Consider the following 23809-nt stretch of genomic DNA (forward strand, 5'->3'; position numbering starts at 1 on the left):
ATTCTCCAGCATATACGCTCACTCCCATCTACAAACTAAGCCCAAATTACAATGGCAGCAACCTCCTCCTCGTTCAAACTCAAAGCCATCACCAGACAGCTTAACCGAGCCATTCGTGCATCAAATGGTGCTTCATCTCCCTGTTCATTTTACCTTAAGTCGTCTTTCCATGTTAACAGTTTGTCAGTTTGAAACAAATGTGTAAAGAGAACGCAAAGATGAAGAAGATTTCTTGCCCAAAACCAAGCGGTGGTGTGCGGGAAAGTACAAAGGGGGAGTAAAGGGTCAAGAGGGTTTATGCTAAAGCTTTGGCAGAAAGTGAAGAGGGGACTGATAGGAGGGAAGAAATCCAGTAGTTAAAGGTTTAAGACACACTGCAGCAATTCTGTTTGATATAAATACAATATGTCAGGCACCTTTATATATGAAAAAACCCACGCCACAAATTTACAGAGTTAGCTTCCTTACTAACATTTACAGTTCAGAGCTTCCATACTAACATTTGAATACTAAGATTAACATAAAAGGGGTGCTGCATAAGTTTCATACAACATTCTTACAGCCAGTTTTAGTCAATATACAATACCTCGCAAACATAAATAACCTCGGAGCATCAATAAATTTGAATTAAACAGTTAGAGAGCACCAAAAAGCCATACGCCATGGTAACAATTGCTTATAACAAAAGTACAAGCTCAGTGAAGTTTCCTTTCCGTGATTTCGTCAGTGGGCTCGACCCAATAATTATGTCACCCGTGCATCCTCATTAGATGGATAGAGCTTTTCCAGGAGCTTCTTGATGTTCCTCCATTTATCTTTAAGGTCTACTGTAGTACGGTTTTCATGGAAAACATTTTCCCCATAGTCCAAAATTTTCTTCCATGGAATACTTTTATCTTGATCCCCACAAAATCTCTCCATCCCATTCTGTTGCAGAGAAAACAAGCAAGAGACTTCAACTACTACTTCAAAAAGGAACAAGAACAAAAAACTTACATGTTAGGACGAGGACGAAAACAACAAATTTCAACCTATCTAAAACTGAAGTTCTAGCAGCAATGTTCCGGAGTTTTTCTTCCGCAAAAACCTAGATGATGACACAAAACTACTGGTGAGGAGATACCAGAATTGCTTGCCATATTGTGGGCAAGCTTGATCTTTTATATCCTGATACCATTCCCATTGAGATTTTGTCAAACTTGGTAATGTAGTCCAGTTGAGACCAGACGACTTTGCTTCTAGTGATATTAAAATGGAAATATAGCGCAAAGTAGGATCTGAAAGTAACTTTATACTTCCATTAAAGATATTTACTCTCCCCTCTCTGTCACTTCCGTGTTTGATTGTTTCGAAGATAGGCATCAATATTAGAATCAGCATTCAGATAGAGGAAAATGGAAATCTGACCTTCAATGTCAGTTCCTCTTCGGTCGTCCATGGGACTCTTTTCCGCCTAAATTGAGGTGTTCCAGGATTTGAACTGCAGATGGCAATAAAAATCATCTGTTTCAGCTAACTTGAAGCAGCAGATGTGTTATCAATGAAGTTTCATAATATGTCCACTTTTTTTGGTTTTCGAGTTTTCTTGCTAAGCATTTCTAATTAAAGTTTTTCTTTCAAAGAAAATAGCTTAGCACATAAAGAACTTATCTAGAATAAAAACTAAATAAATTCCAAGATTCAGTAAATAAAAAAACTGTGGTCATTGATGTGGAATATAGACATAATATCACAAGCAAAACTTGGATCAAATAGAGAGGACTTGCAGTTAATGTAACATCGATTTTAAAATTTAATCGCCAAAAGACGACTTAAATAAGAGCCTCGACTGCTCATTGTAATAGTTTTCAGTAAAAGTTTACCTTTGTCTTTTGTGCTTTCGGATGCTTATGATGTACTTGGAAATGTCAGAATCCCCACTTTCTTCTCCAGATAAATCATCTTCATCGGTATGCTCATTAATTGGTGAGGATGTGCTTTCAGTATCTGAGTCAGGAGGACACAGAACTTCCTTCTTTGATCTGCAGTTGGTATTTTCACCCTGGGATATATGATCTGCCATTGCAGCCACTTGATTTTGTCCATGAACTCCAGGTGATTGGGATTCTTGCCTCATTCCTTCTCCTTGTTTGTCTTTATTAAAATCTTTAGTCAGCTCGTTTGTTGATGCTACACCTTTTTGATGGGGATTGTCACCAAAACTTAACACTGAAGGACCTACCTCTTTGCATTCAATATTTTTCCTGCTATGATGCTTATTGACTTTACCCCCCCTGGTCTGTAGTTCACTTTTATGTGAATCCTCATCCTGTTCTAAATGATTTTGAACCATCCGACGTGACATACAAAACTTTCCCTTTGATTGTTTTCTGCTTCCCCTAGACAAAAAGGAAGCCAAGTCCTTTCTTGCCAAAGAGACCTTTCCCTTAACTTCCAAGTACTTTGAGAGTGCCAGCGAGTATGCACAAAATGGGCAGTGAAATTCTTCCATTTTATCAAAGATCGCATCAGAACCCAAACAGCTCTCGTGAATCGCTGAAAAGCAGGAGTTGGAACTACAGATCAATAATTTCCCACTCTCATTACATTTGATGCAACGATTTAACTCTCTCCAATCAACTTTTTCCAAAGAATCCTGACTGTGTGTGAATTGTGAGTGCAAAAAAGCATTCTTTTGTCTGGCGATATCGGTCATATCATCAGAATATACATCATTAGCGCAGAAAAAGTTTCCATCTTCGGTTTCACAAACATTTCTCTGAATATTTTGCTGAGGTTCCATGCATTTCTCATATGTTTTTAGCTCAGAGGCACCTTCTTTGTCACCTTCCATATCCTTAGCATCATGATCTTGCTCCTGTTCCTCATCAAGTGCTTCATTTGGAATGTCAGCGTCACAATGATGAGCATGCTTTTCACAAGGCGAAATTTCATCCAAACCACTAACACTTTTTATTGAAGTTTGATTGTTATTACAGACTCTAGAAGGTGAATTAGTCCCCATGGCTCTTACATTAATTTTTTCCCCTGAGCCACTGATATCTCCTTCACTGTTTTGCAAGATTATTGACAATGCATTTGCCAACAGATGTAAGCCTCCAACGTCCTCTTTAGATGTGTCATCTGACACAAAATTATAAACCTGCTCTTGGCAAAGCAAAACTTCATCAGGATCAGCATGCCTCTTCAATGAAGTATGCTCATTTTTATCATCCCTGAAGGAACCTTTGTCCACTGTGCCCACAACATGAGATTTCTTTCCTAATGTGCATAGTTCTCCTTCGCTGTGTTGCAAAATTACCATAGATGTATCTGTAAACTGCATACTCTCGAAAATGGAACTTCTTTTCCTCTTAGAAAGTAACGAGTTTTGATCAGGTATATTTTTGTAGAAGGGGTTGCTGCAATTTGCAAGAGTGGAAGAACTCAACCGATAATTTGCTGCACCAATTTGAGTGTTTGTATTACTTCCCTTGGGTTTAGTTGTCATATCATTGTTGTTACTTTCTTCCACTGGGACTTTATCTTCAGATTGGTTTCCACCTAACAAACCACTTTGTTCCTTCAGAGATGCAGAGAGGATGATTACCTATAAGAATTGAATCCTTCAGCTGTTTTACAAGAAACGCAAGGAAAATTAGAAGTATAGGTGAGTCAGAGTACCTCAATTAATTTAATGTAGACCAGGGTCAAAGAGTCACATTCACCTTTTGTATCGAACATTTGGCCAAGCTAGATCTTTTATGCACAATAAAGCCTGAAAGTCCCATTTCAACATCTCTAGTCCAGCTGTTTTCAAATCTGACATAGAAGTCTGTCAACAATTCTGGGATTATCAATGCTGCTAGCACTAATTGACAAGGCAATTTTGTGAAGTAGAATATCTAGAAAAACTTTGTCTATAAACTAATACCTCTGGTAATATTCGTCTCAGGACATCTTCACATTGCTCAGACGGATCAAATCCAATTCTTTTGGATGGAGTTAAAGTTACAGAATTTGCACGAATTCCTTGATCATATAAACTCTCCAAAATTCTCAAGGATACCCATTCTCTCGCGTTTTTTACCAATATCCTTGCAGCGCCCTCATCCGAGCGTCTATTAAACAAACTAATAAGCAGGCATAAATAAACATAATAACAACAATTAAACAACGTAAACCAAATAACTTAATCATCTTACAACCCAAACGAAAACAGAATAATAATATCAGTCTTAAACGTTAATACAACCACATTGAAATCATAATCATGCACGAGAAATGCGAGAAATCAAATAAAACCTCCACTGGATCACCACCGAAAACCCAACTGCTCTAACCACTGCCCTGGCCGTCCGAACCGTCTAACCTAAGGCCTGCACCATGGAATGGGGTGTCCAAGATAAAAACAAAGACATGAGCTGTAAGGTCCAAAATGCGATAACATAATCCAACTGCATTAAATCTAGGAAAAATGAAAAATACATAATTAAATTATTTTAATTGCATTGATTAAATGTAGTAGACATGTTTACATGTTTAAAATATAGTTTTCCATTAGAATGCATAAAACTGTGCTTTCAAGGGTTATTCGAGACGCGATCGAGGAGCGGAGACCGGGGACTGTAAAGGGACATATTTTTATTAAATGATTATTTTTAATTATTCAATATATGGCATAGTAAATATAAAAATTTCGAAAATGGTGTCTTTTGAGATGATTTTACATGTCGAGTCGTATTTTAAACCGATAATCGATTTTTGACGAAAACAAGGACTTTTTGGAGGCTCGGTTAATATTTTCAAAAAATTTCGTAACCAAGATATTTTTCCTACATTATAATGGGCCTAATGGGCTTATTATATCAAGGTTATTTTGCTTAGCTTTCTATCCAATTATTTATATCAAAAGATAGAGTTTCTAAACCACAGAACTCTTCAAACCACACGTTTAAAGCACTAGAATCCTAGGGTTTTCTCTCCATCAATACACGCACACACACTCACTTTCAAGGCCTGGTTCACGTGGATTTGGAAGGAAAAACGCAGCCGAAGCTTCCCCGTCTATCTGCAAACGTTCTTCGCATCTATAATTGATTTTCGTGCGTGAATCACGCAAAGGAATGTCTTATTCCTTCTTTTCTCATCGTTCATACCATATTATGTGTGAATATATGTTCTTGCATGAAAAGTCTAAAAGTATCATAATATTTTCGTCTTAAGGGTTTGCACATGGGAAGAACTTGAATTCTCTTGCATAACTTGATGTTTCTTGATAGCATGAGGGGGCAGCCAGGTTAGGGACCATATGGGCATAATTTAGGGACTGTTTAGGAGGCCTAGATGGGGCTGCACAAGGGCTGGACAAGAAGAAAAAGGGGCTGCACGATTTTTGGGGCCAAGAGAGCTAAGGCACGACTTTGGGAAGGAAAGAAGAAGGGGGCTGCGCGGGCTGCTTTCCAGGCAAGGGGCTGGGCTCGTGAGGGTCCTAGCCACGAGCCAGGGTGGTCCACGGATGGCTGGATGGTCCAGGAAGGGGAGGCGCACGGCTAGGACCCAATCTAGCCATGCGCGTGAGGGATCCGAGCGAAGCGTGCACGTCCTTGTGTATGGCTGAGTAGGCTGGTCCAGGAGGGGTCCTAAGGGTTCGGTCTAGGTGCTAAGATGGTTGGTTAGGGTCTGGTCCCGTCGGTTAGGGCCTAGGGTCGAAGAAGAGGAAGCTTGGTTGAGGTTAGGGTTTGGTTGAGAAGTGCAGAAATTTTCAGTAGGTTCCTAAGCGTTTCCGAGGGTTTGGTTGAGAAGTTCTAGAAGTTTTCACTATTGCATGTGGATGTATACGTATTACTTGTTAGTATAGTTAAGGCTTGCTGAGTCAATAGACTCACTAGGTGCGAATGATGCAGTGAGGATTTTGATGTTGAGACAGGAAGGTTGAATGACTGAACTAGCTGGGCGGATGGTGCACTAACTCGAGGACCTATGAATTGCTAGTTTTCCGCACAATTACGCTTTTACATTACTTTAAAGATTTTGAATACTTTTGGTAGTAAGAGTGGTTTTTTAGAGGAGTTTGACGTTTATGCTATTTTTGAAAAATGCTAGCTTTGGATTTGGTTTGACGTTTACAGTGTTACGACTTTTACTGCACTCTTGGATTTTGAGTAAAATAGATGATCAATTTATTTTAAATGGTGGAAAAGTATATATATATGTTTGTGAGTGTGTGTTCGGCCTAAGGAATTTAAAAAAATTTCTAGTACATTTTAAAAGAAAATGAGTTAGAGACATTTCATTAACGACAATCGCCCAGTACGAGAATGTACGAATATACAAAGCGATATGATACATGCGAAATGCAATAGTCTCTAATATGTCATATGCATGTTTTGACTCCCACACTCATCATCCAGACCATGGTTATTAAAAATATGCGCCTGGCTGACGGTCCCAGCCAGGATCACCCATAACCCAGGCGCAACACTTGAAACAAGCGCGCTTAAATCGTGCGCCTCTGCCTAGGCGCGAGGCATCCGGGAGGCACAAAAGCGTGCGCTTTAAAGAAGTGAGCTGATATTTTGTAAGTAAATAAAAAATAACTCGAACCCAACCAATTTTGAAGCAAATTAGCAAAGCTCGTGGTTATTTAATGATAAAAAAAACTCACTCATTTATGCAAAACTCTTTTATCAAAAAGTTTAGAAGTCCTCTGTGCAAACTTTTACTGTCATCTTCTCCTATAATGATGATGATATAGTTGAGAAAGATGAATAAAAATTTGATGATTTAGATGATATTGTAATCATCTATGCAAAATTTTACTCTAATTTCTTATACATTCATAACTCATAATGGTTTTGGAAGATGATGATATAGTTGAGGAGGATGAAGATGAATTTGATGATTTAAATATTTGAAGTTCTTTTTCTTAATATAATATGAATTGATGACTTACTAATGAATTTTAGATGATTAAAGTTTTTCTGGTTATGATTTATGGTACATTGTCTATTAATGAATTTTATTTATAATGTTTGCTATCTTTGTTAAAAATATTTAATTTATGGAATATTATATATTTATAGTATAAATCAATTTATATATATTGAATTTTAAAATTTATGCCAAATACTACTTCGATAAAGTCTTCGGTCTGTCTTGTGCCTCAGGCTCTAGGGTACCATATCGCTTTAGTGCGTCTTGCCCCCTGAATAACTATGATCAAGATGTGAACCTACAATGTCTAGGATCCCGCAGGTCCCGTCGGACATTGTAGCTCTCGATACCCAACCATCTACAATACAGAACAGGGTTGAGCGGCACAAACAAACGAGGTATATCTCAAAAGATATCAAGTCCAACGTAATATGTCATGCATAATATGTCAAAGCAGTAAAACATGATCGTGCAATAGATAAATATGCAGAATATAAATGTGTATACTACATTTGGATATCTCAGTCAATACATCATGTATCTCACAGAAACAATCTGACAGAAAATCTACTCGTCTGAACTTAGACAATACAAACATACTGAAACCACTATCATGTCAGATCAAGAATCAATAAACATGCTTCAAAGTTTTTCCTAATGATCTTGAAATCACTATTTAAGGCTTTAGGATTATACATGCGTCCATTGTCAACCCGCTGATGGCGACCCGATTTGCGTGTCCTAGGTCACTGATTTCCTTGAGTCGACACTAGCTCCAAAGCTTCCCGACACTAAACTGACCTAGAAACTGGCTAGAAAACCTAAGGTATAATATTAGAACTCGACAGAGAGAAGCTGAGAGAAAGTGGTGTAGGAAATAAATGAAATCAGCTTCTATATATAGGTTGCTTCCAGACTAGTTCAGAAGATCCGAACTCAATCTTATCTGTCATGTGTCATAATCTCATTCGTCTAGTTGGATTTCTCGGGACAAAGTGATCTGAAGTAGATTGGGTGGTCCATTTTAAATTCGGCAGATCCAACATGCTGATCTTCAATTAATCAAATATTTAATAATGCTTAATTAACAACTATTTAATCATGACTTAATTAGTAATTCATTCAAATAAGGATTCGACTCATTATAATCCTCAAGTATTTCTGGGGTCTTCTTAACCAAATCTATGGCACAATTGACATAAAACTCTTAAGATTGTCAATTACTCATGACAAAAATTATCAATAACACTTTCCATCAAAAACTAAAAGGCATCATGAATTCTTACTAAAAGTAAGATACATCAACTTGGTTGGAGTGTACTAGTGCTTCAATGGCCCACAAATGTGGAAGATTTGAAGCCTACAAAGAACGGCAATCCAAAAAGGAATATTCCAAATCTTCCAAAGCCATATGGTGGTTGATTTTTCTAGCCTGCAATTTCACAAGCAGCACATAAAATTCTGCTCATGGGTTTATGTCCGACAATGTTCTAAATGTCGGTCGAGGTGGGCTCCTAGGCAATGAGGGTTGATTTTTCTAGCCTGCAATTTCACAAGCAGCACAGAAAATTGTGCTCATGGGTTTATGCACAATAGTGTTCTAAATGTCGGTCCAGGCAGCCGCTCTAGGCCTCGATCACCTTGCCTTTGCATTAGACGGCCTTTTTAGGCGGCCCTAAGTTATCCAACTGGCGGGCTAGGCAGCCAACAATTTTAAAATTCTATTCAACTATCAAAGTCCATTAATTTTAAAAACTTAGTCAAAGTCAATTAATTTTAAAAATCAGTCATAATCAATCAATTTTAAAAACCCTGATTATGATAAAAACACAACTCACTTTCTTTTGTTTTTACTTTTGGTTCCACTTCCAAGTGTTCTCGCCATTAGCCACCAGGCCCACCACACGCCTCAAACTGCAAGCCCCAGCCCCAGCCGCCGCCCGCCGCCAGCAAGCCTTTAGGTTAAGTATTGTATATTTAACATACTTTTACATAATATTCCATATTTTGTTATTTCAAAATTTGAATTTGTTGTTTTTTCCTCTTATTAATTGTTGAAGATTAATAGAGGAAAAAGATAAACAACCAGAACTGGAATTTAAGCCAGAGTCTAGTGATATTGTTTGGGATTACGGGGTGTTGTATAATAAAGATAAAAGGGATTGGATCACATACAAGTTTTGTAAGAGGCTTATTAGAGGAGGAGTTTACAAGATGAAACATCATATTGCGGGTATTGTAGGACAAGTTGAAGCACGTCCTAAAGCATCCGATGAGGACAAAAAAAATGAGAGCCTAACTTGAAAATACCAAGAATAAGAAGCGAAAAGGGTAGAAAAACTAAGAAAAGAGAGAAGATAAAACAGAAGTAAACATAGGTGTTGATGGAGAGGAGGATGATTGTCAAGTGGTTGGAGATTCTTCAAAAAAGAAGTCAAAGAACCTCAGGCCTATTGATAAGTGAACATCCTCAATTGATCCAACAAAGGCAAGACAAAAAAACATAAATGATGCCTTGAAGTTAAAGTTTACAAACGATGTGCATGAGCACGTTGCTAGATGGATTTATGAAACAGGGATTCCTTTTCATGCAATTAACAATCAATGCTTTAGACAACTTGTAGAGGCGGTTGGCCTTAACCATATTCGTCTGTGCACATCATAGAACTTTGATGACGAAATATACCAAGACGACGGATATTGTGAGGCCCGAAGTGACTAGATTTGCTACTTCATTTTTTACTTTGGAAAGTCTCAAAGATAAGAAAGATCAGTTGAGACTTATGTTTACATCCAAGGAGTGGAGCAAAACAGAGCTAAGGAGTAAAGTGAAGAAAGCGGTGGAGGCGACGGTAACAAGTATATCTTTTTGGAATGGTATTTCTTTGGCTTTTTGAATGTTTTCACCCCTTTAGTGAAAGTTTTACGTCTTGTTGATGGTGACAAGAAGCCCTCAATGACCTTTTTATTGAGTGCGCTTAAACAAGCCAAAGAAGACATTAGAAAGTCTTTCAAGAAAAGGAAATTTCACCCCTATTTTGAATATTATTGATGAGAATTCTAAGGATAGACTTGATAGTCCTTTCCATTATGCCGTTTACTTGTTTAATCTGATTTTTTACTTCAAATATTCAAGCATATCAAATGACACCAATGTTATGAATGAGTTCTTGAATTGTGTTGAGATAATATTTCCCACCGACGAGGACATGCAATCTACCATTGCTAATGATGAATTGTTGAAGCATGAGAGTAAATCCGGAAACTTTGGAAGAAAAATGGCAGTCACGGCATATGAGAAGGTGGATGTGTACATGACTTTGATCCGGGTAAATCTCTTCCTTTATTTCTATTCGCTATCGTACATGCATTTTTTTACCAATCTTTGTTTTAATTATTTTTTATCCCTTTGCTTTTTTAAGTTGGATGGTAGTCTAATTATGGTGGTCACACTCCAAACTTATAAAAAAGGGCAATGAGATTTCTCTATTTGACAAGTAATTCATCGAGGTGGTTTGAAAGAAATTGGAGCCAATTTGAAGGAGTAAATATTGAGTAGTAATTCATAAATTATGTTATCTATCATTTCTTTTTAGTAATAACAATGGTTTAAAATCTTTAGATACATACTAAGAAGAGGAATAGGCTTGAGACATCAAGATCGAATGATCTTGTATATGTCAAATTCAACGTCAATCTTATGAAGAAGAAGAGTAAAAGAGAAATGGGTGGAGATTTACTTTTATCCTCTTAAGCTAGTGAAGCTCAAGTTTGGCTTGTTGATGGTGGTGACGAAGATGAGGTCGAGCTGAGTTCAGGACGAACTTGGAGAATAGTAGGGGAGGCCTTGGGAGTAGATGAAGTGCTACAACCAAGGAGGAGTGCAAGGAACATCCCCGTTAGAGAACTTGATGAGGATTTAGATACATCCGAGGAGGAGAATGAAGAAAATTTTGATTTTGAGTCTAATGATGAGAGGATTATGAATGTAGTTGATGGTGCATATGCACATGATTTAGAAGATTAGTTATGTTTAGTCTAGTACTTGTTGTCATAATCATAGTTGTAAAAAGCGCTCGCCTCGCTCGCTTAAGCGCGAGGCAAGGCAAGGAGCTGCAGATGCGCTTCAAGAGAATCTGAAGCGCATCAGGTTGAGAAAGCCCACGCCTCACTGCGCTTCAATTTTGTTTGTTGGGCGAGCGCTTGTGCGCTTCAAAGAAGCAGGCTTTTATATATTTTAAGACAGCCCAGGTCCAAAATCCAATTTTAAGCCCAGCCCAATTGTAAAATTAAATTCTCTAAGAAATAAGAACAGCCATGCGTATATTCTCTATATTCTCTGCCTCTGCCCAAGTCCAGTCTCCGGTGGTCTTCTGTTGCTGCCGCCGCCGCCGCCTTGGTGTTCCCTTTTCTTTTGCTATTCAAAAATTGGTAAACCCTAAGTTTAGGAATTTTTGTAAAAAATTTTAAATTGTGTTTTTTTATTCTTAATAATTTAATATGTGATTTATATTTATATTTCAGTATTTAATCATGTCAAACACAACGATTCCATCAAATCGAAAAGATATTGCTTGGAATTATGCAACACTTCCGGATCCTAAAAATCCAAATATTGTATGCTGTTGTTTTTGTGCCAAAATAACAAATGGTGGGATTTATCGGCACAAGCTACATTTAGTTGGGGGCAATAGAAATGTGAAAGCTTGTCCGAAGTGTCCGGAGCATGTTAAAGAAGAAATTAAAGAGTTCATGCAAAAAAAAGAGTGTTTTGAAAAATCAAATGGATGATATTCCTCATTTAAATGATATTGTTGATTTGGAAGAAGACGAGAATGAGGATGATATTCAAACTAAAATGAAAGGGAAACGACCAATGTCCGGCCCTACGGTGCAGGGTAAAAGGTGTAAACAAGCAGGGCCTATTGATCTTTATTTTGCGAAAGATGTAGAAGAAATTATCAGACAGAGACGTGCGAAAAATAAAGGCCAGTTTGATGAAAATAAGAAGAAATTAAGAGAAGATGCGGTTCAGAAATTTGCTACGTGGATGTATGATGCCGGAATTCCTTTTAATGCTGTTAAATACGATTCTTTGCAACCCTATATTGATGCTATTGGGACTTTTGGAGTGGGAATGAAACCTCCATCATATCATGAAGTAAAAGTTAAGTATTTGAAGAAGGAGTTGACAAATACGAACCTGTTTCTCAAATCCCACGAAGAAGATCATGCTAGGTATGGTTGTACAATCATGGTAGATGGGTGGACGGATAAAAAAAGTAGAACTCTTATAAATTTTTTGGTAAATGGTCCTAAAGGAACTATATTTGTTGAATCGGTGGATGCTTCAAGTTATTCTCACACTGCTGATAAGATGTATGAGTTACTTTCTAAATTTGTGAATCGAATTGGAGAACAGAATGTGGTTCAGGTTGTAACAGACAATGCAAGCTGCAATGTTAAAGCAGGTAATATTTTAAATTGCAAATTGAATTTAAAATCTGATTTTTCGATTTTTAAAGTAAATTTACTTCATTTTTTCAGGTCGTCTTTTGGAAAACAATTTTCCACACTTGTATTGGACTCCATGTGCAGCTCATTGCCTAGATTTGATGCTTGAGGAAATATTCAAAATTCCTAACCTCAAAAAATTGCATGAACGGGCATTGATGGTGAATGGTTATATTTACAATAGACCACAATTGTTGAGCATGATGAGAGAGTTTACTGGACAGAGAGACATGGTAAGAACTGCAAAGACTCGTTTCGCAACCGTTTTTTTTACTTTAAAGCGGTTTCAAGTTCAGCAAGCAAATCTGAGAAAGATGTTTACATCTGAAAAGTGGGAAAAAAAGTCGATATTCTAGAGAGGCGGCTGGAAAACGTGTTGCAGAATTGATATTGATGCCTTCTTTTTGGAAAACTACAGTTTTTGATTAAAAGTTGGCGGCCCATTGCCGAAAGTATTGAGGCTAGTAGACGGTGAAAAAAGGTCCCTAATGGGTTACATCTATGAGGCAATGGACAGAGCCAAAGAAGCTATCGCTGCATCATTTAATAATAATGAACAGAAATATCGTGTTATTTTTGAAATCATCAACAAAAGATGGAACGTTCAACTCCATCATCCTTTGCATGCGGCTGGATATTTCTTAAATCCTGAGTTTTTTTACTCAAATCGTGACATAGAAAATGATGAAGAAGTGTTGGAGGGTCTGTACAAATGCATAGTTAGATTGGTGCGAGGTGAAGATTTACAAGATAAGATTACAAATCAATTGGATAAATACAAAAAAGCAGAAGGACTTTTTGGTTTACCCATGGCTATTAGACAAAGAACTTAAAAATCACCAGGTAAATAATATTTAGTGCAATATTAATTTATTTCTCAAACATTACTTATAGTATAGATACAAACTTTGAATGATAAGAAATTTAATCTAATATATGTTTTGTGTTTCAACTTTCAAGCTGATTGGTGGTCTTCTTATGGTACATCAACACCTGAATTAAAAACATTTGCAATGAAGATTTTGTACCTCACATGCTCTTCTTCAGGTTGTGAACGTAATTGGAGTGTATTTGAACATGTAAGTTAGAAGTTTTTTTTACATATTAAATTTTATATTATGGAGTATGAACCTAACTTCTTACTTTCTATTTTTTTGGCAGATACATTCTAAAAAAAGAAATAGGTTGTCTCAACAACGATTGAATGATGTGGTATATATCAAATACAACAGAGCGTTGAGGCGAAGATATGCCATGCGAGATAAGATTGGTCCTATTTCTTTGTCAGAAATAGATGATAGTAATGAATGGTTGTTGGGAAAGTTGGATGATAGTGATAACGAGAATGATGATAACGATTTGGTCTTCGAAGATGATGATTTGCGTTGGAGTGATGTAGCACAAGCGGTTGGGGTTGGTGAAAGTGCATATGACTTTCGATCTCGAAAGGCATCTACTTCAAAAAGAGCGTCATCGTCCACTTCAGCAAAAAGAAAGCAATCTTCAGCTCGAACTAGTCTTGTGAATGAAGTGGATGAAGAAGAGATCAACATTGATGATGAAACTGAAGAAGAAGATACCGATGGATACAAATCAAGTGATGGGGCTGATGACGTAGATTTGGAAGATGAAGATGACGATTAAAATGACATTTGATATTTCATCTATCACATCTTGAAAGACTTTTTATTTTATTTTGATTTTTTTGATAATATTTTGTTTATTCTGGCGTGACATAGATTTGGAAGATGAAGATGACGATTATAATGACATTTGATATTTCATCTATCACATTTTCAAAGACTTTTTATTTTATTTTGATTTTTTTGATAATATTTTGTTTATTGCGTTTTTTTCCGTAAAGTGTGCGCTTCGCGCTTGAAGGCCCAAGACACTGGAGCGCTTTTTTGCGCCTCGCGCTTTTGACAACTATGGTCATAATGGATTGAAACTTTGAATTTTAAACTTAGTTTTTTGGTAAAAGTAATTATATTACTTTGTTAGTATTAATACGATGATGAATCTTTATTAATTATCTTATTAGTTTGTATTTATATATTTATTTGCATTTTGTCTATATCATATTATATTGTAAGAAAACATTATTTAATTACACATATTTGACAAAAAAATTATGAATATTTGTGATACGTTGCTTGATTATATATGATTATCAATAAAAAACAAATTGCTTAAAAAAATTCGTCTGCCTAGGTGGCCAAGGCGTTAGGCGGTTTCTGCCATTTACAACATTGATGTCCGAGGAGTTCGCGAATTTGGAATAGAATCATAAAAACGAATATGAAGAAGATGAACGAGAATCGATTTATCGTAATCAAAATAGTGGCTTATGCACAAGGAATTCGAAGAAACATTCACATACAAGATGTGAAGACAAATGCAAAAACAAGTAAAGAGAATTTTAATTAATAATATTAAAAACCACAGAGATTAGAAAATCACCGGAAGAATAGAAGAATTTGAAGGTGTCGATTAAACCTTTATCCACTGGAGAAAAGGTAATGCCGCTCCGCCGCAGTCCGGTCTTCAGAGAGGGAAAATAGCGAATTCTCAGAGGAAGTATTACATATTAATTTTATTTACTCAATTTTTTAAGAATTTGATTGAAATTCATTAAATTAAAAATAAAAACAACATTAAAACTTTCTATCGACCTCACCGATATTTTTTCGTCAGACTGACTAATCCTACTTCATTTTTAAAATAAAAAATGATATTTTTGTTATAAAAAATATTTTTTTCATGGTGGTCCAAATAAGAAACATGTTTCGTTAAATTTACAAATGATATCGTGTTATGTGAGTTTTTGTATTGCTTTTATTGTTGGTATAAATTGGACTCACTAATTTTACATCTATCTAAATCTACTCTTAAAATATTGATAATAAGTGTTACATATATAAAATTTAAAAATATATTTAAATAAAAGTAATAAAAACATTTAATTATCTTCCAAAACCTAAAATAAAAAATAAATTTTTTATGATAAAGGATCTTATTCATTTATAGAGTTTTGATATACTGCACACCTACCGTGCACACTTATGTGAGCACCGATGAGGTGTCACTCACCTGTTGGATGTGATGAAATATAGAAAAATTGTGCATCCAATAGGTGAGTGACACCTCATCGATGCTCACATAAATGTGCACGGTAGGTGTGCAGCATATAAAACTATTCATTTATATCTTATCTACAATAAAATCTCTATAAATTAATGATATTAAGACCATGAAATGTCATTAATTTTGAAAACTATTAATTAATTTATAAATTTATTATTTTAAAGAGTTTTTTTTTTCAATTTAACGAAAATAAAAAATGGTGTATGTTAAAGAGAGAGAAATTTTGGCTGGTACATTCGGAATCACTCGTGTGGAAGGAAATGATGATCAAGGCAACAAATCTATACTATTTTTTGTCGGTGGTTCAAAAACGTAATACGGTAGCTTTTGGATACAAATTAAAAAAATAAAAAAAAACGATTAGATTTAAATTTCGGGGAAAAAATAATAATAAAAATACTACAATGTCGTTTTTGTATTTGAAATTTTAGAGAACTTCTACGTATGATATGGAAATGATTATAGACTTACTAGTGCACCGACGTACGCGTTGCGTGCTTGTGCAATGTTTTTTTATAATTCATTTGATTTATATTTAAATGAATATCAAAATGTAATTATAAAAAAATAGTGATCGACTGCATTGTCGTTTTGATATATAAATTAAAAAAATAAATTGAATAAAAAGAAAAAAAAGACCCAAAAAGAATAGAACTTACAACTTAGTTACTACATAGAGAATATGGTTAATTATATATACGAGTAAAAGATGCACACGCTTTGCATGTATTATTATTATTTTTTGAATTTTATCAAATAATATTAAACAATTAACACTAAATTATTTTCAATTTAGAAGAGTTGTTAAAATGAAAGTTTTGCTTATATTTTTTTCTATGTAAAATATGTAGGGATTTGAGTAGGTTTTTAGTAGGGTAAGAAGGGTAATTATGGAAGAGAATGTCTCTTGTGAGACGGTTTTACGAATTTTTATATATGAAACTCGTTAATCCTATAGATATTCACAATAAAAAGTAATAATCTTAACATAAAAAGTAATACTTTTCATGGATGACCTAAATAAGAGATCCGTCTCACAAATTACGACCCGTGAGATCGTCTCATACAAGTTTTTGCCATTATGGAATTAAATTTTTTGGTGTCTTTTAATTAATTACTCTAAAGATCTGATACTTAATAATATAATAATATAAGTAGTATATATATTAAGATTTCGAAAAATTATCGATGTAGAGAAGTGATCAAACGAGGAGCTCACACAAAGGTTACGGGTATTGTTAGTGAACCAGCAGTTGAACAGAGAGGGGACAGCAAAGGCTGATTTTAAAACGGTGTCGTTTTCATTCCACTTTGTGCGCATCGCCCCACTCTCCTATACTTCCTTTTCGTTTCTCTTCAGTTTTATCGTCCGTTTCTCTCTACAAAAACCTCGATCTTTCACCTCGAATTCATTGTCAGATTTGATACATTTTTGGGTAGGATTGGTATTTGATGGCTTCTTTCGGCGTCCCACGTCCGAAAATTCCGGGTTTGCCAGCTGCTTCATTGCAGCCGATCGCCGCTGACGGTCTTCCCCGCATTACGTTATTTTCTCTATCCGATACCAGATCGATGCTTCCTAGATTGCAGGTTTGTTGATTCTTATTGGTTGATTTGTAAAGATTTGTTTTTTATTCGTTGTTCGGATATATGGAATTTATGTTTACTTTCATAGCATGCACTTTCTTATTTTTTTGGCTTTCTTGATATCGTAATCATTTGGGTTTAACTGGAATAATAGGGTATTAATCGGTAATGATTTGTTGCTCGTAGCTATTATTTTGCTTGCATGTGCTAAAATTTGTTGAAGGTTTTACAAAATTATACGTAACAGATCAGAGCATGCTCGCATGTGCTGAACTTTGTTTCCTTTCGAATTTATAAACTGTGATCTTGTGTTAGAAGTTATCCGTCGATATAAATTTTGAAATCATTTTCCTGACGTCAACCATGCATTGCACATCACCTCATTTTCGTACAATTTTTGTACTTAAATACCATTAAAGACTTTGAGCACCCTACCTAGTGCCGGTCATCTAAAAAATGGATATGGTATTAAAGCTTGCACTTTGTGGATGAAAATTAAGTGAGGAAATACTCAAAGATGGTTCATATGCTGACTTTGATCAGTTTTATTGAAGTTTTACCTCACTGCTCTTTCATTTTTTCCACCAGGCGCGTAGCAAGAGCCCGTCAGATTCCTTTAAGGTCTGTGCTCAATTGAATGAGGTAAAGTAAAAGCAGCTTTTAATTCTTCTCCTTTTTAATCATTTATCTTGATGTTGCCTTGAACTTGATCCAAGATTACGCTTTGTCAAGGTTGCTGTTCAGAAATCAAATTCTATTCCAGCTGCAGACTCATTGTCAGTCAAAGAACCTGGAGAGAAAATCGAAGCTCCAGATGCATCATCACTTTCAGTTTTCATGAGCCAGGTGTCGGACCTTGTCAAGTGAGTAAAGCCTTTTTCGTAAACATTATACAACTTTCTGATTCAGTCTGGATAAATCGAAATTTTGATTTTTTTTATATGGTCAGGCTTGTGGATTCAAGGGATATTGTGGAATTGCAGCTTAAGCAGATGGACTGTGAACTCGTCGTAAGAAAAAAGGAAGCACTGCCACAACCATCAGTTGCAGCCCCTGTTATTACACCTCCTTCTTACCATGCTATGATTCCACCACAACTGCCTCCTGCAAATGTTCCTGCTCCTACTTCTGCAAGTTCTGTTCCATCTGCTCCAGCTCCACTGCCGGCACCACCTGCACCAGCAAAACCAAAGTCATCACATCCTCCATTCAAATGTCCAATGGCTGGAAACTTTTATCGTTCTCCAGCTCCTGGTGCACCAGCTTTTGTGAAGGTTTGTTCTTATTTTCTGGTTCTGTATTTATGCATGAACTTTTGTGCTGCCGGCTTGGTTAATGTTGGTTTTTCACAGAGACCTGTGTTGGCTGTGGTTTTTGAATTGTACAATTGAATAGTGCCTCTGTAAATGTTCTTTTATATTCTTTGTTTGTTTCCACTTTCCAGTTCTTACTTTGTTGACCTCAGCTCTAGATTATATTTGATGTTTAAAAGTATAGCTGGTGTTATAGGCTTTAGTACTCATGCAAAATATTTCAAATCAACACCTCTTTACTGCACCACCTAATTAATTTCCTGTGCTTGTTTTTTTTCCCCACTTTGTTCAGTCTTATTATTGTTTTTACATATAGCTTCCATTCACACATGTCTCTGTACATTGTAATTTACAATTTATTTTTCTAGGTTGGGGATAAGATCCAGAAAGGACAGGTTATTTGCATCATTGAGGCGATGAAATTAATGAATGAGATTGAGGTGAGCAGCTATCCTCTTATTATGCTAATATTTACGTTCTACCTTTTTTTGTTCGCAAGTAGTAATGATGAATCCATATGTGGTTGAATGCTCAACTTAGGTGATTCAGCAGGAGCAATTTCTTATCCTCGTGCTTAATATCGTAGATGTCATAGTTTGATTCTTACTCTGGTACCGGAAAGTGATTTGATATGAAGTTGAATGGTAGAAATAATTGAGCTATGGAGTAGAAAAACTGTTTAACACTGGTGCCATCATGACTCATAACTGAGCTATGGAGTAGAAAGTCTAATTTTTATCCAAGTTGGAGATTTAGCATTTTTATTGAAATGTAATGGTTTTCATAACTTTTGAATGCAGTGCTGAACTTTCTCTGCAAACTATGCTGTTTTGGTCTTTAATAAGTCTTTATGGTGCATCTTATATTTTCAGGCCGATCAATCTGGCACTGTAGTTGACATACTTGTAGAAGATGGAAAACCTGTCAGTGTGGATTTGGTATCTCCTTTTCTCTTTTCCCCTCTTTTCCCATTCGCCCTTTCATTATAAATTCGATTTCGTGCTTCTGATACTGGTATGGAGCTGTTAAAGAATCACCACATGATATAATTCCTATTTACTGCCTATTAGGCATGACTTCGAAGTTATATCTCTGAGTCATTGTCTATTTTTATTCGTACATGACACTCTCGTATCTCCTTTGCAGCCGTTATTTATCATTGAGCCATGAGGAACCGAATTATTCTGCGTTGAGGAACAGTAACTCAAAGTTAGAGAATACGACCAGGCTCAGTCTTTTTTTGTTATTCATTATGAAACTAGGACAACAGTATTTTTGCAATAATAGTGTATTTCTCTTGGGTTGCCGCAGTCGTTTGGAACTAAATAATGTTTAGTTTTTGTGATTCTGATTGCTTCCTCTTTCTTTCATGCTAATGTTTTGTAAAATTCAAAGGGAATTTATAAATACTTACTTTAATGAACACTGTTGCACTCCAATTTTTTGTCCAAGAAAGAAGAGTTTAATTCTAGAACAACATTAAAAGAACTCGTGCATTGATATTTAAATAATTATATCGTGAGATTTTGATATTATTATATAATTAGATTTTATATTGAATTTATATGAGATTTTAATAAATAGAATTTTTATTTTAAATTTTTTATGTTGTAAGAATTATCGTAGAAATATTGTTGTATTTGTAAAATGACTTAATTATAAATGACACTTAACTTACCTAGTTTCTATCAGTAGTTAGAATTATAGTCAATTTTTTTTTTAATGATAGTTTTCTTAAAGTAAAAGTGGTTATGAACCGAAAGGATAGTTTGAGGGACAGACATTGAGTTACAATAATTTGATTTTTGAAATATTGAACATCGAAAAGTTAAATCAAATTTGATTTTCAAATCAAGCGGAAGACACTCAAAATAATCTATCGTAAAAACTGATTAAATATTTTGAAAAATATTTAAAAGATATACTAGTTGAATGTGAAAAAATATTTTTGGTTGAAATATTTTATAAAACACATAATGCAATATTTTGAGTATTTAAAGAATACATAAATGCTCAATAATGTCTTAAAAACAGTAGCAATAATTAAATGCAATAAATATATAGACACAAATTTGTTTATAGATGTTGGAGATTAATAACTCATATGTCACCCCTTCTTCTACCTAAGAAGGATTTACTAGAAGACTTTGATTTATACAACTCCTTGTACAAACTCATTTTACTTAGAACTTATTCATTGCCTAATTGAAACTCCTAGCATTCGATTGTAGGTCACACCTTGGAATCAGGATAATGTTTAACGTCTATTATCCCAAGACAACAAATACAATCTTTAATATATTCGTGTGAAAAGTCAATCAACTAAGCTTTGAAGCTCAACTCTCATATATATGTGTGAGTGATTGTGTGTGAGGAATTTTATATTGTGTATACATCAAATGTATCCTCAAACTTGAGCTTGCTCTCATTCTAGCTAATTTATTCATGTAGGATGTTCATGTTTTGAATCCACTTCTAAAGATTGTTTTTGATCTTCAATATGTTATATTTATGACCTTCAAAAATGATATATATGTTAGACAAAAGAATATGACCTTTTGAGAATGTTGTGTACGGATTCTGACATTACAACGGTCAAATTTGTGTTTCTTGCCATTTTATGAAACTGAAATGTTATCAGATAGAGCTGATCAAACTGTGCTAATTTGATGTTCGGATCTAGTCTGTTATGAGCTTGATCTGAGTTGTTCCAAGTGAGCTGTTGTCAAGTTAGTACAATTTGAGTTGTTGGATTTTCTTTATTATAACTCTTGATTCGTCAATTTCTAGCAAAAGTAACAAAAATAAAAGTTATATCTTATTTCTTTGCTTTCCATGGAATCAAGAATCACTCAATTCTAAGTTCGTATGAGAGAGATATGCTCAACAAATCAAGCTATCAGCAATCTGGAACTTGTTCTTCATTCTTTGCAGAACCAACATTTCATCGTGATTTTTCAGTTTCTTATGTTCCGATTCGGACTTTCATTTATGAATATGATCTGTATATTGTTATCTTAGCTTTGTATTGTATATTGAAACGTTTCATTTGAATAACCGAGATGAGATTTATGGCCAAAAAACCATAGATGCTCCATTCGAGCTATAGCCATTTCAATTTCCGTCAGTTTGGTCTTACGACTAATATTTCAGCTATATTGCATTCGAATCAACTGAGCTATTGTGAAATATGACTTGTGCAAAATGGAGTTTTCTATTCAGTCGTTTTGGCGTCTTGTCATTTGCATCATCGAGCTGTGGGATATCATCGAAATATTGCAGCTCGCTAGATTTTCAGTTTGGTTGATTTTGAGTTTTTGCTTCCAACTTGAGATAACAACTTCACACTCAAGTAATATGTAAGAAATACAATAACATGTTTTGTTATCATTAAAATCAAGATTTATAGTCTTTCTCAACCCAACATGAACCTATGGAACTATAAATATTTATAAATTCAAAAAACCTTGTCAAAGATTGTAGAAGAGATATAGTCCTCAGCTTGAAAGTCGTGGACTTCCCCGTTGTGGATACTCTCTCATATATTTTTAACTCTTTAATCCAGAATATGATGATTTCCTCATGTTTATGCAACTTCTTATCTCTTGGAGGGATGACACCCCAAGGTACAAATGATTCTTCGACCCTGAAGTCACAATTTTTTTTTACTGACTCCTTAAAAACAAGTTGTTGGTTTCTCAGCCCAAAGGTCGTGAAATTTCTCACATCTCTGGAGTAATTCCCTTGATATAATCTCCCGTTACGGCAGTACGCGTGTTTCTTCATATCATCGGTATAATGAGACCTCTTTTCACCTCAAAAATCTTTTCTTTAGGAATCCAATATTTCTTTATCTTCATATTTGGAGTAAAAAGTTTTCCTTTCCTATTTTCATCGAGCAATGCACGTAAATTTGTGACATTCAAATTTAAAGAGGCTATTGGGTGAAACAAATCTTCATCAATGACCAAAAGTATTCTGTTGTTGATTTTTCCTTGCAAAATATTTTTAGAGGCGCAACTAACTTTAGTAGGATGATTAAATAAGTCATGATACTTGCAGTGATCTTTGTCTTCCAACTCCTCTTTGGATTATCGTGTCCCCCCAGTGTTTGCACCAACATTTACTCCCTAAAAGTCAAACATGAACGCATCTTCAAACCCTTCATGCTGGTATAAGGGACTAGTGACCACATGCTCATAGTTCAGTGGTTGTTTTGCATTTACAGTAACGTTCGTTTGAGCATTTAACTGATTTTATTTACCAATAGTTGCATCCCCCTATCTGGCAACGTTTCTTTGTGGTTAGGGAGTATTGTCTCTAGGCGGTGATGATCACATGCCTTGGAACTCCCGAACCCTTGGTCTTGACCTTTTGGTTGGTTACTCCTCTGCAAAATATTCTTAACAGTACAACAAACTTTAATGACATGATACTTAAAGTAATTTTTGTGTTTCAATTCCTCTCTGGTTTCTTTTGCCCCCAGCTTTTGCATCATCATTTACGTCTTGACAGCCACTATTAGCTACATTTTTTTTTGATACAGGCTGATATAGGATTAGCCACCACATTCACATAATTCACTAGTGACTTATCATTTTCATTGTTGTTCCATTGCACATTTGATTGATTTCTCTCGGCATGCACCACCTCTACTCTTTGTAGTGGTGTGTATTCTCTATCATGACCAGGGATTACTGATATTGGGTGGTGAATGTCACCTGTCTTGGAAATCCCTGAACATTTTTATACTCCCCTGACTTTCCTTCACAGATTTGATGGTTTAGCTCACCACTGCCTTCACATACACAAGGATACAACCTACCAGAAGCTTTGACGCTTCTTCTATTTTTTTTTCATGCTACATTTGTTTTAGGTTCGTGAGTTTCCTTTAATGGAATGCGTCCATGAAGTTGGCCTCCAAGTTGTTCAATCATGTATGGAACAAGAACTTTTTGTGCACGTTTTTCCACCATATCTTCTTCAAGGTTTGGTGGAATTTTCACTCTCCTCAGAATTTTCTCGTCTTTGGCGACATATTTGGGGTCCTATCGGGCATGCCAATTTTTTTGGCACAATATTTCTTGAGTTGCTGGCGTGCTGGTGCTACAAGCACTAATTTATTTAAAATTAAAATAATCTAACTTCTATGGAAAAAAAGACTAATGTTACTAAATTTGATCGTTCGTTATAATCTCGTAAACAAACAAAATTGCAAAACTAAAGGAAAAATAGTGAAACTTGAAGAAATAAAATTCCAACATGACTATGTATATATATGAACGGGTGTTGTTGTTCATAAATGAACAGTAAATAAATTATGATGTGTGTAT

General features: G+C 35.3%; 4 protein-coding genes across 5 annotated transcripts; 3 read left to right on the forward strand and 1 right to left on the reverse strand.

Annotated features, from left to right (window-relative positions):
• Nucleotides 1-496: 496 nt before the first annotated feature.
• LOC140991328 (uncharacterized) lies at nucleotides 497-14997 on the reverse strand. The gene is made up of 5 exons (XM_073461244.1): nucleotides 14929-14997; nucleotides 3708-3814; nucleotides 1863-3589; nucleotides 1408-1480; nucleotides 497-927 (listed from the first exon to the last, which is right to left on the reverse strand). Exons 2-5 carry the CDS (start codon nucleotides 3768-3770, stop codon nucleotides 745-747), a joined length of 2046 nt encoding a protein of 681 aa, XP_073317345.1. The 5' UTR covers nucleotides 3771-3814; nucleotides 14929-14997; the 3' UTR covers nucleotides 497-744.
• On the forward strand, nucleotides 8800-12960 carry LOC140991329 (uncharacterized). Its single transcript, XM_073461245.1, has 2 exons — nucleotides 8800-12386; nucleotides 12463-12960. Exons 1-2 carry the CDS (start codon nucleotides 11642-11644, stop codon nucleotides 12783-12785), a joined length of 1068 nt encoding a protein of 355 aa, XP_073317346.1. The 5' UTR covers nucleotides 8800-11641; the 3' UTR covers nucleotides 12786-12960.
• On the forward strand, nucleotides 13028-14358 carry LOC140956304 (uncharacterized). Of its 2 annotated transcripts, XM_073413018.1 has the most exons (3): nucleotides 13028-13272; nucleotides 13390-13508; nucleotides 13591-14358. In XM_073413018.1, exons 2-3 carry the CDS (start codon nucleotides 13443-13445, stop codon nucleotides 14071-14073), a joined length of 549 nt encoding a protein of 182 aa, XP_073269119.1. In that variant the 5' UTR covers nucleotides 13028-13272; nucleotides 13390-13442; the 3' UTR covers nucleotides 14074-14358. The 2 variants fall into 2 exon arrangements, with proteins under 2 accessions (XP_073269119.1, XP_073269118.1); XM_073413017.1 differs by having other exon boundaries at nucleotides 13028-13508.
• A 1834-nt stretch (nucleotides 14998-16831) lies between the features above and the next one.
• On the forward strand, nucleotides 16832-19899 carry LOC140991008 (biotin carboxyl carrier protein of acetyl-CoA carboxylase 1, chloroplastic-like). The gene is made up of 7 exons (XM_073460910.1): nucleotides 16832-17166; nucleotides 17752-17805; nucleotides 17896-18026; nucleotides 18113-18437; nucleotides 18845-18916; nucleotides 19349-19414; nucleotides 19623-19899. The coding sequence occupies exons 1-7, from the start codon at nucleotides 17029-17031 to the stop codon at nucleotides 19644-19646; spliced, it is 810 nt and encodes a 269-aa protein (XP_073317011.1). The 5' UTR covers nucleotides 16832-17028; the 3' UTR covers nucleotides 19647-19899.
• The last annotated feature ends 3910 nt before the right edge of the window (nucleotides 19900-23809 follow it).

Source organism: Primulina huaijiensis, chromosome 13, assembly GCF_012295235.1.
Source record: "Primulina huaijiensis isolate GDHJ02 chromosome 13, ASM1229523v2, whole genome shotgun sequence".
Lineage (NCBI taxonomy): Eukaryota > Viridiplantae > Streptophyta > Magnoliopsida > Lamiales > Gesneriaceae > Primulina > Primulina huaijiensis.

Coding starts and splice junctions, on each gene's coding strand:
- LOC140991328 (XM_073461244.1), bottom strand. CDS start 3,770: ATGGGACTTTCAGGCTTTATTGTGCATAAAAGATCTAGCTTGGCCAAA. Junction 3,590..3,707: donor CCAAATGTTCGATACAAAAG/GTGAATGTGACT, acceptor CAATTCTTATAG/GTAATCATCCTCTCTGCATC. Junction 1,481..1,862: donor CGAAAGCACAAAAGACAAAG/GTAAACTTTTAC, acceptor TGCCATCTGCAG/TTCAAATCCTGGAACACCTC.
- LOC140991329 (XM_073461245.1), top strand. CDS start 11,642: ATGTTAAAGAAGAAATTAAAGAGTTCATGCAAAAAAAAGAGTGTTTTG. Junction 12,387..12,462: donor AAGCTGCAATGTTAAAGCAG/GTAATATTTTAA, acceptor TCATTTTTTCAG/GTCGTCTTTTGGAAAACAAT.
- LOC140956304 (XM_073413017.1), top strand. CDS start 13,443: ATGAAGATTTTGTACCTCACATGCTCTTCTTCAGGTTGTGAACGTAAT. Junction 13,509..13,590: donor ATTGGAGTGTATTTGAACAT/GTAAGTTAGAAG, acceptor TTTTTTTGGCAG/ATACATTCTAAAAAAAGAAA.
- LOC140991008 (XM_073460910.1), top strand. CDS start 17,029: ATGGCTTCTTTCGGCGTCCCACGTCCGAAAATTCCGGGTTTGCCAGCT. Junction 18,917..19,348: donor AATTAATGAATGAGATTGAG/GTGAGCAGCTAT, acceptor TTATATTTTCAG/GCCGATCAATCTGGCACTGT. Junction 19,415..19,622: donor AACCTGTCAGTGTGGATTTG/GTATCTCCTTTT, acceptor TCTCCTTTGCAG/CCGTTATTTATCATTGAGCC.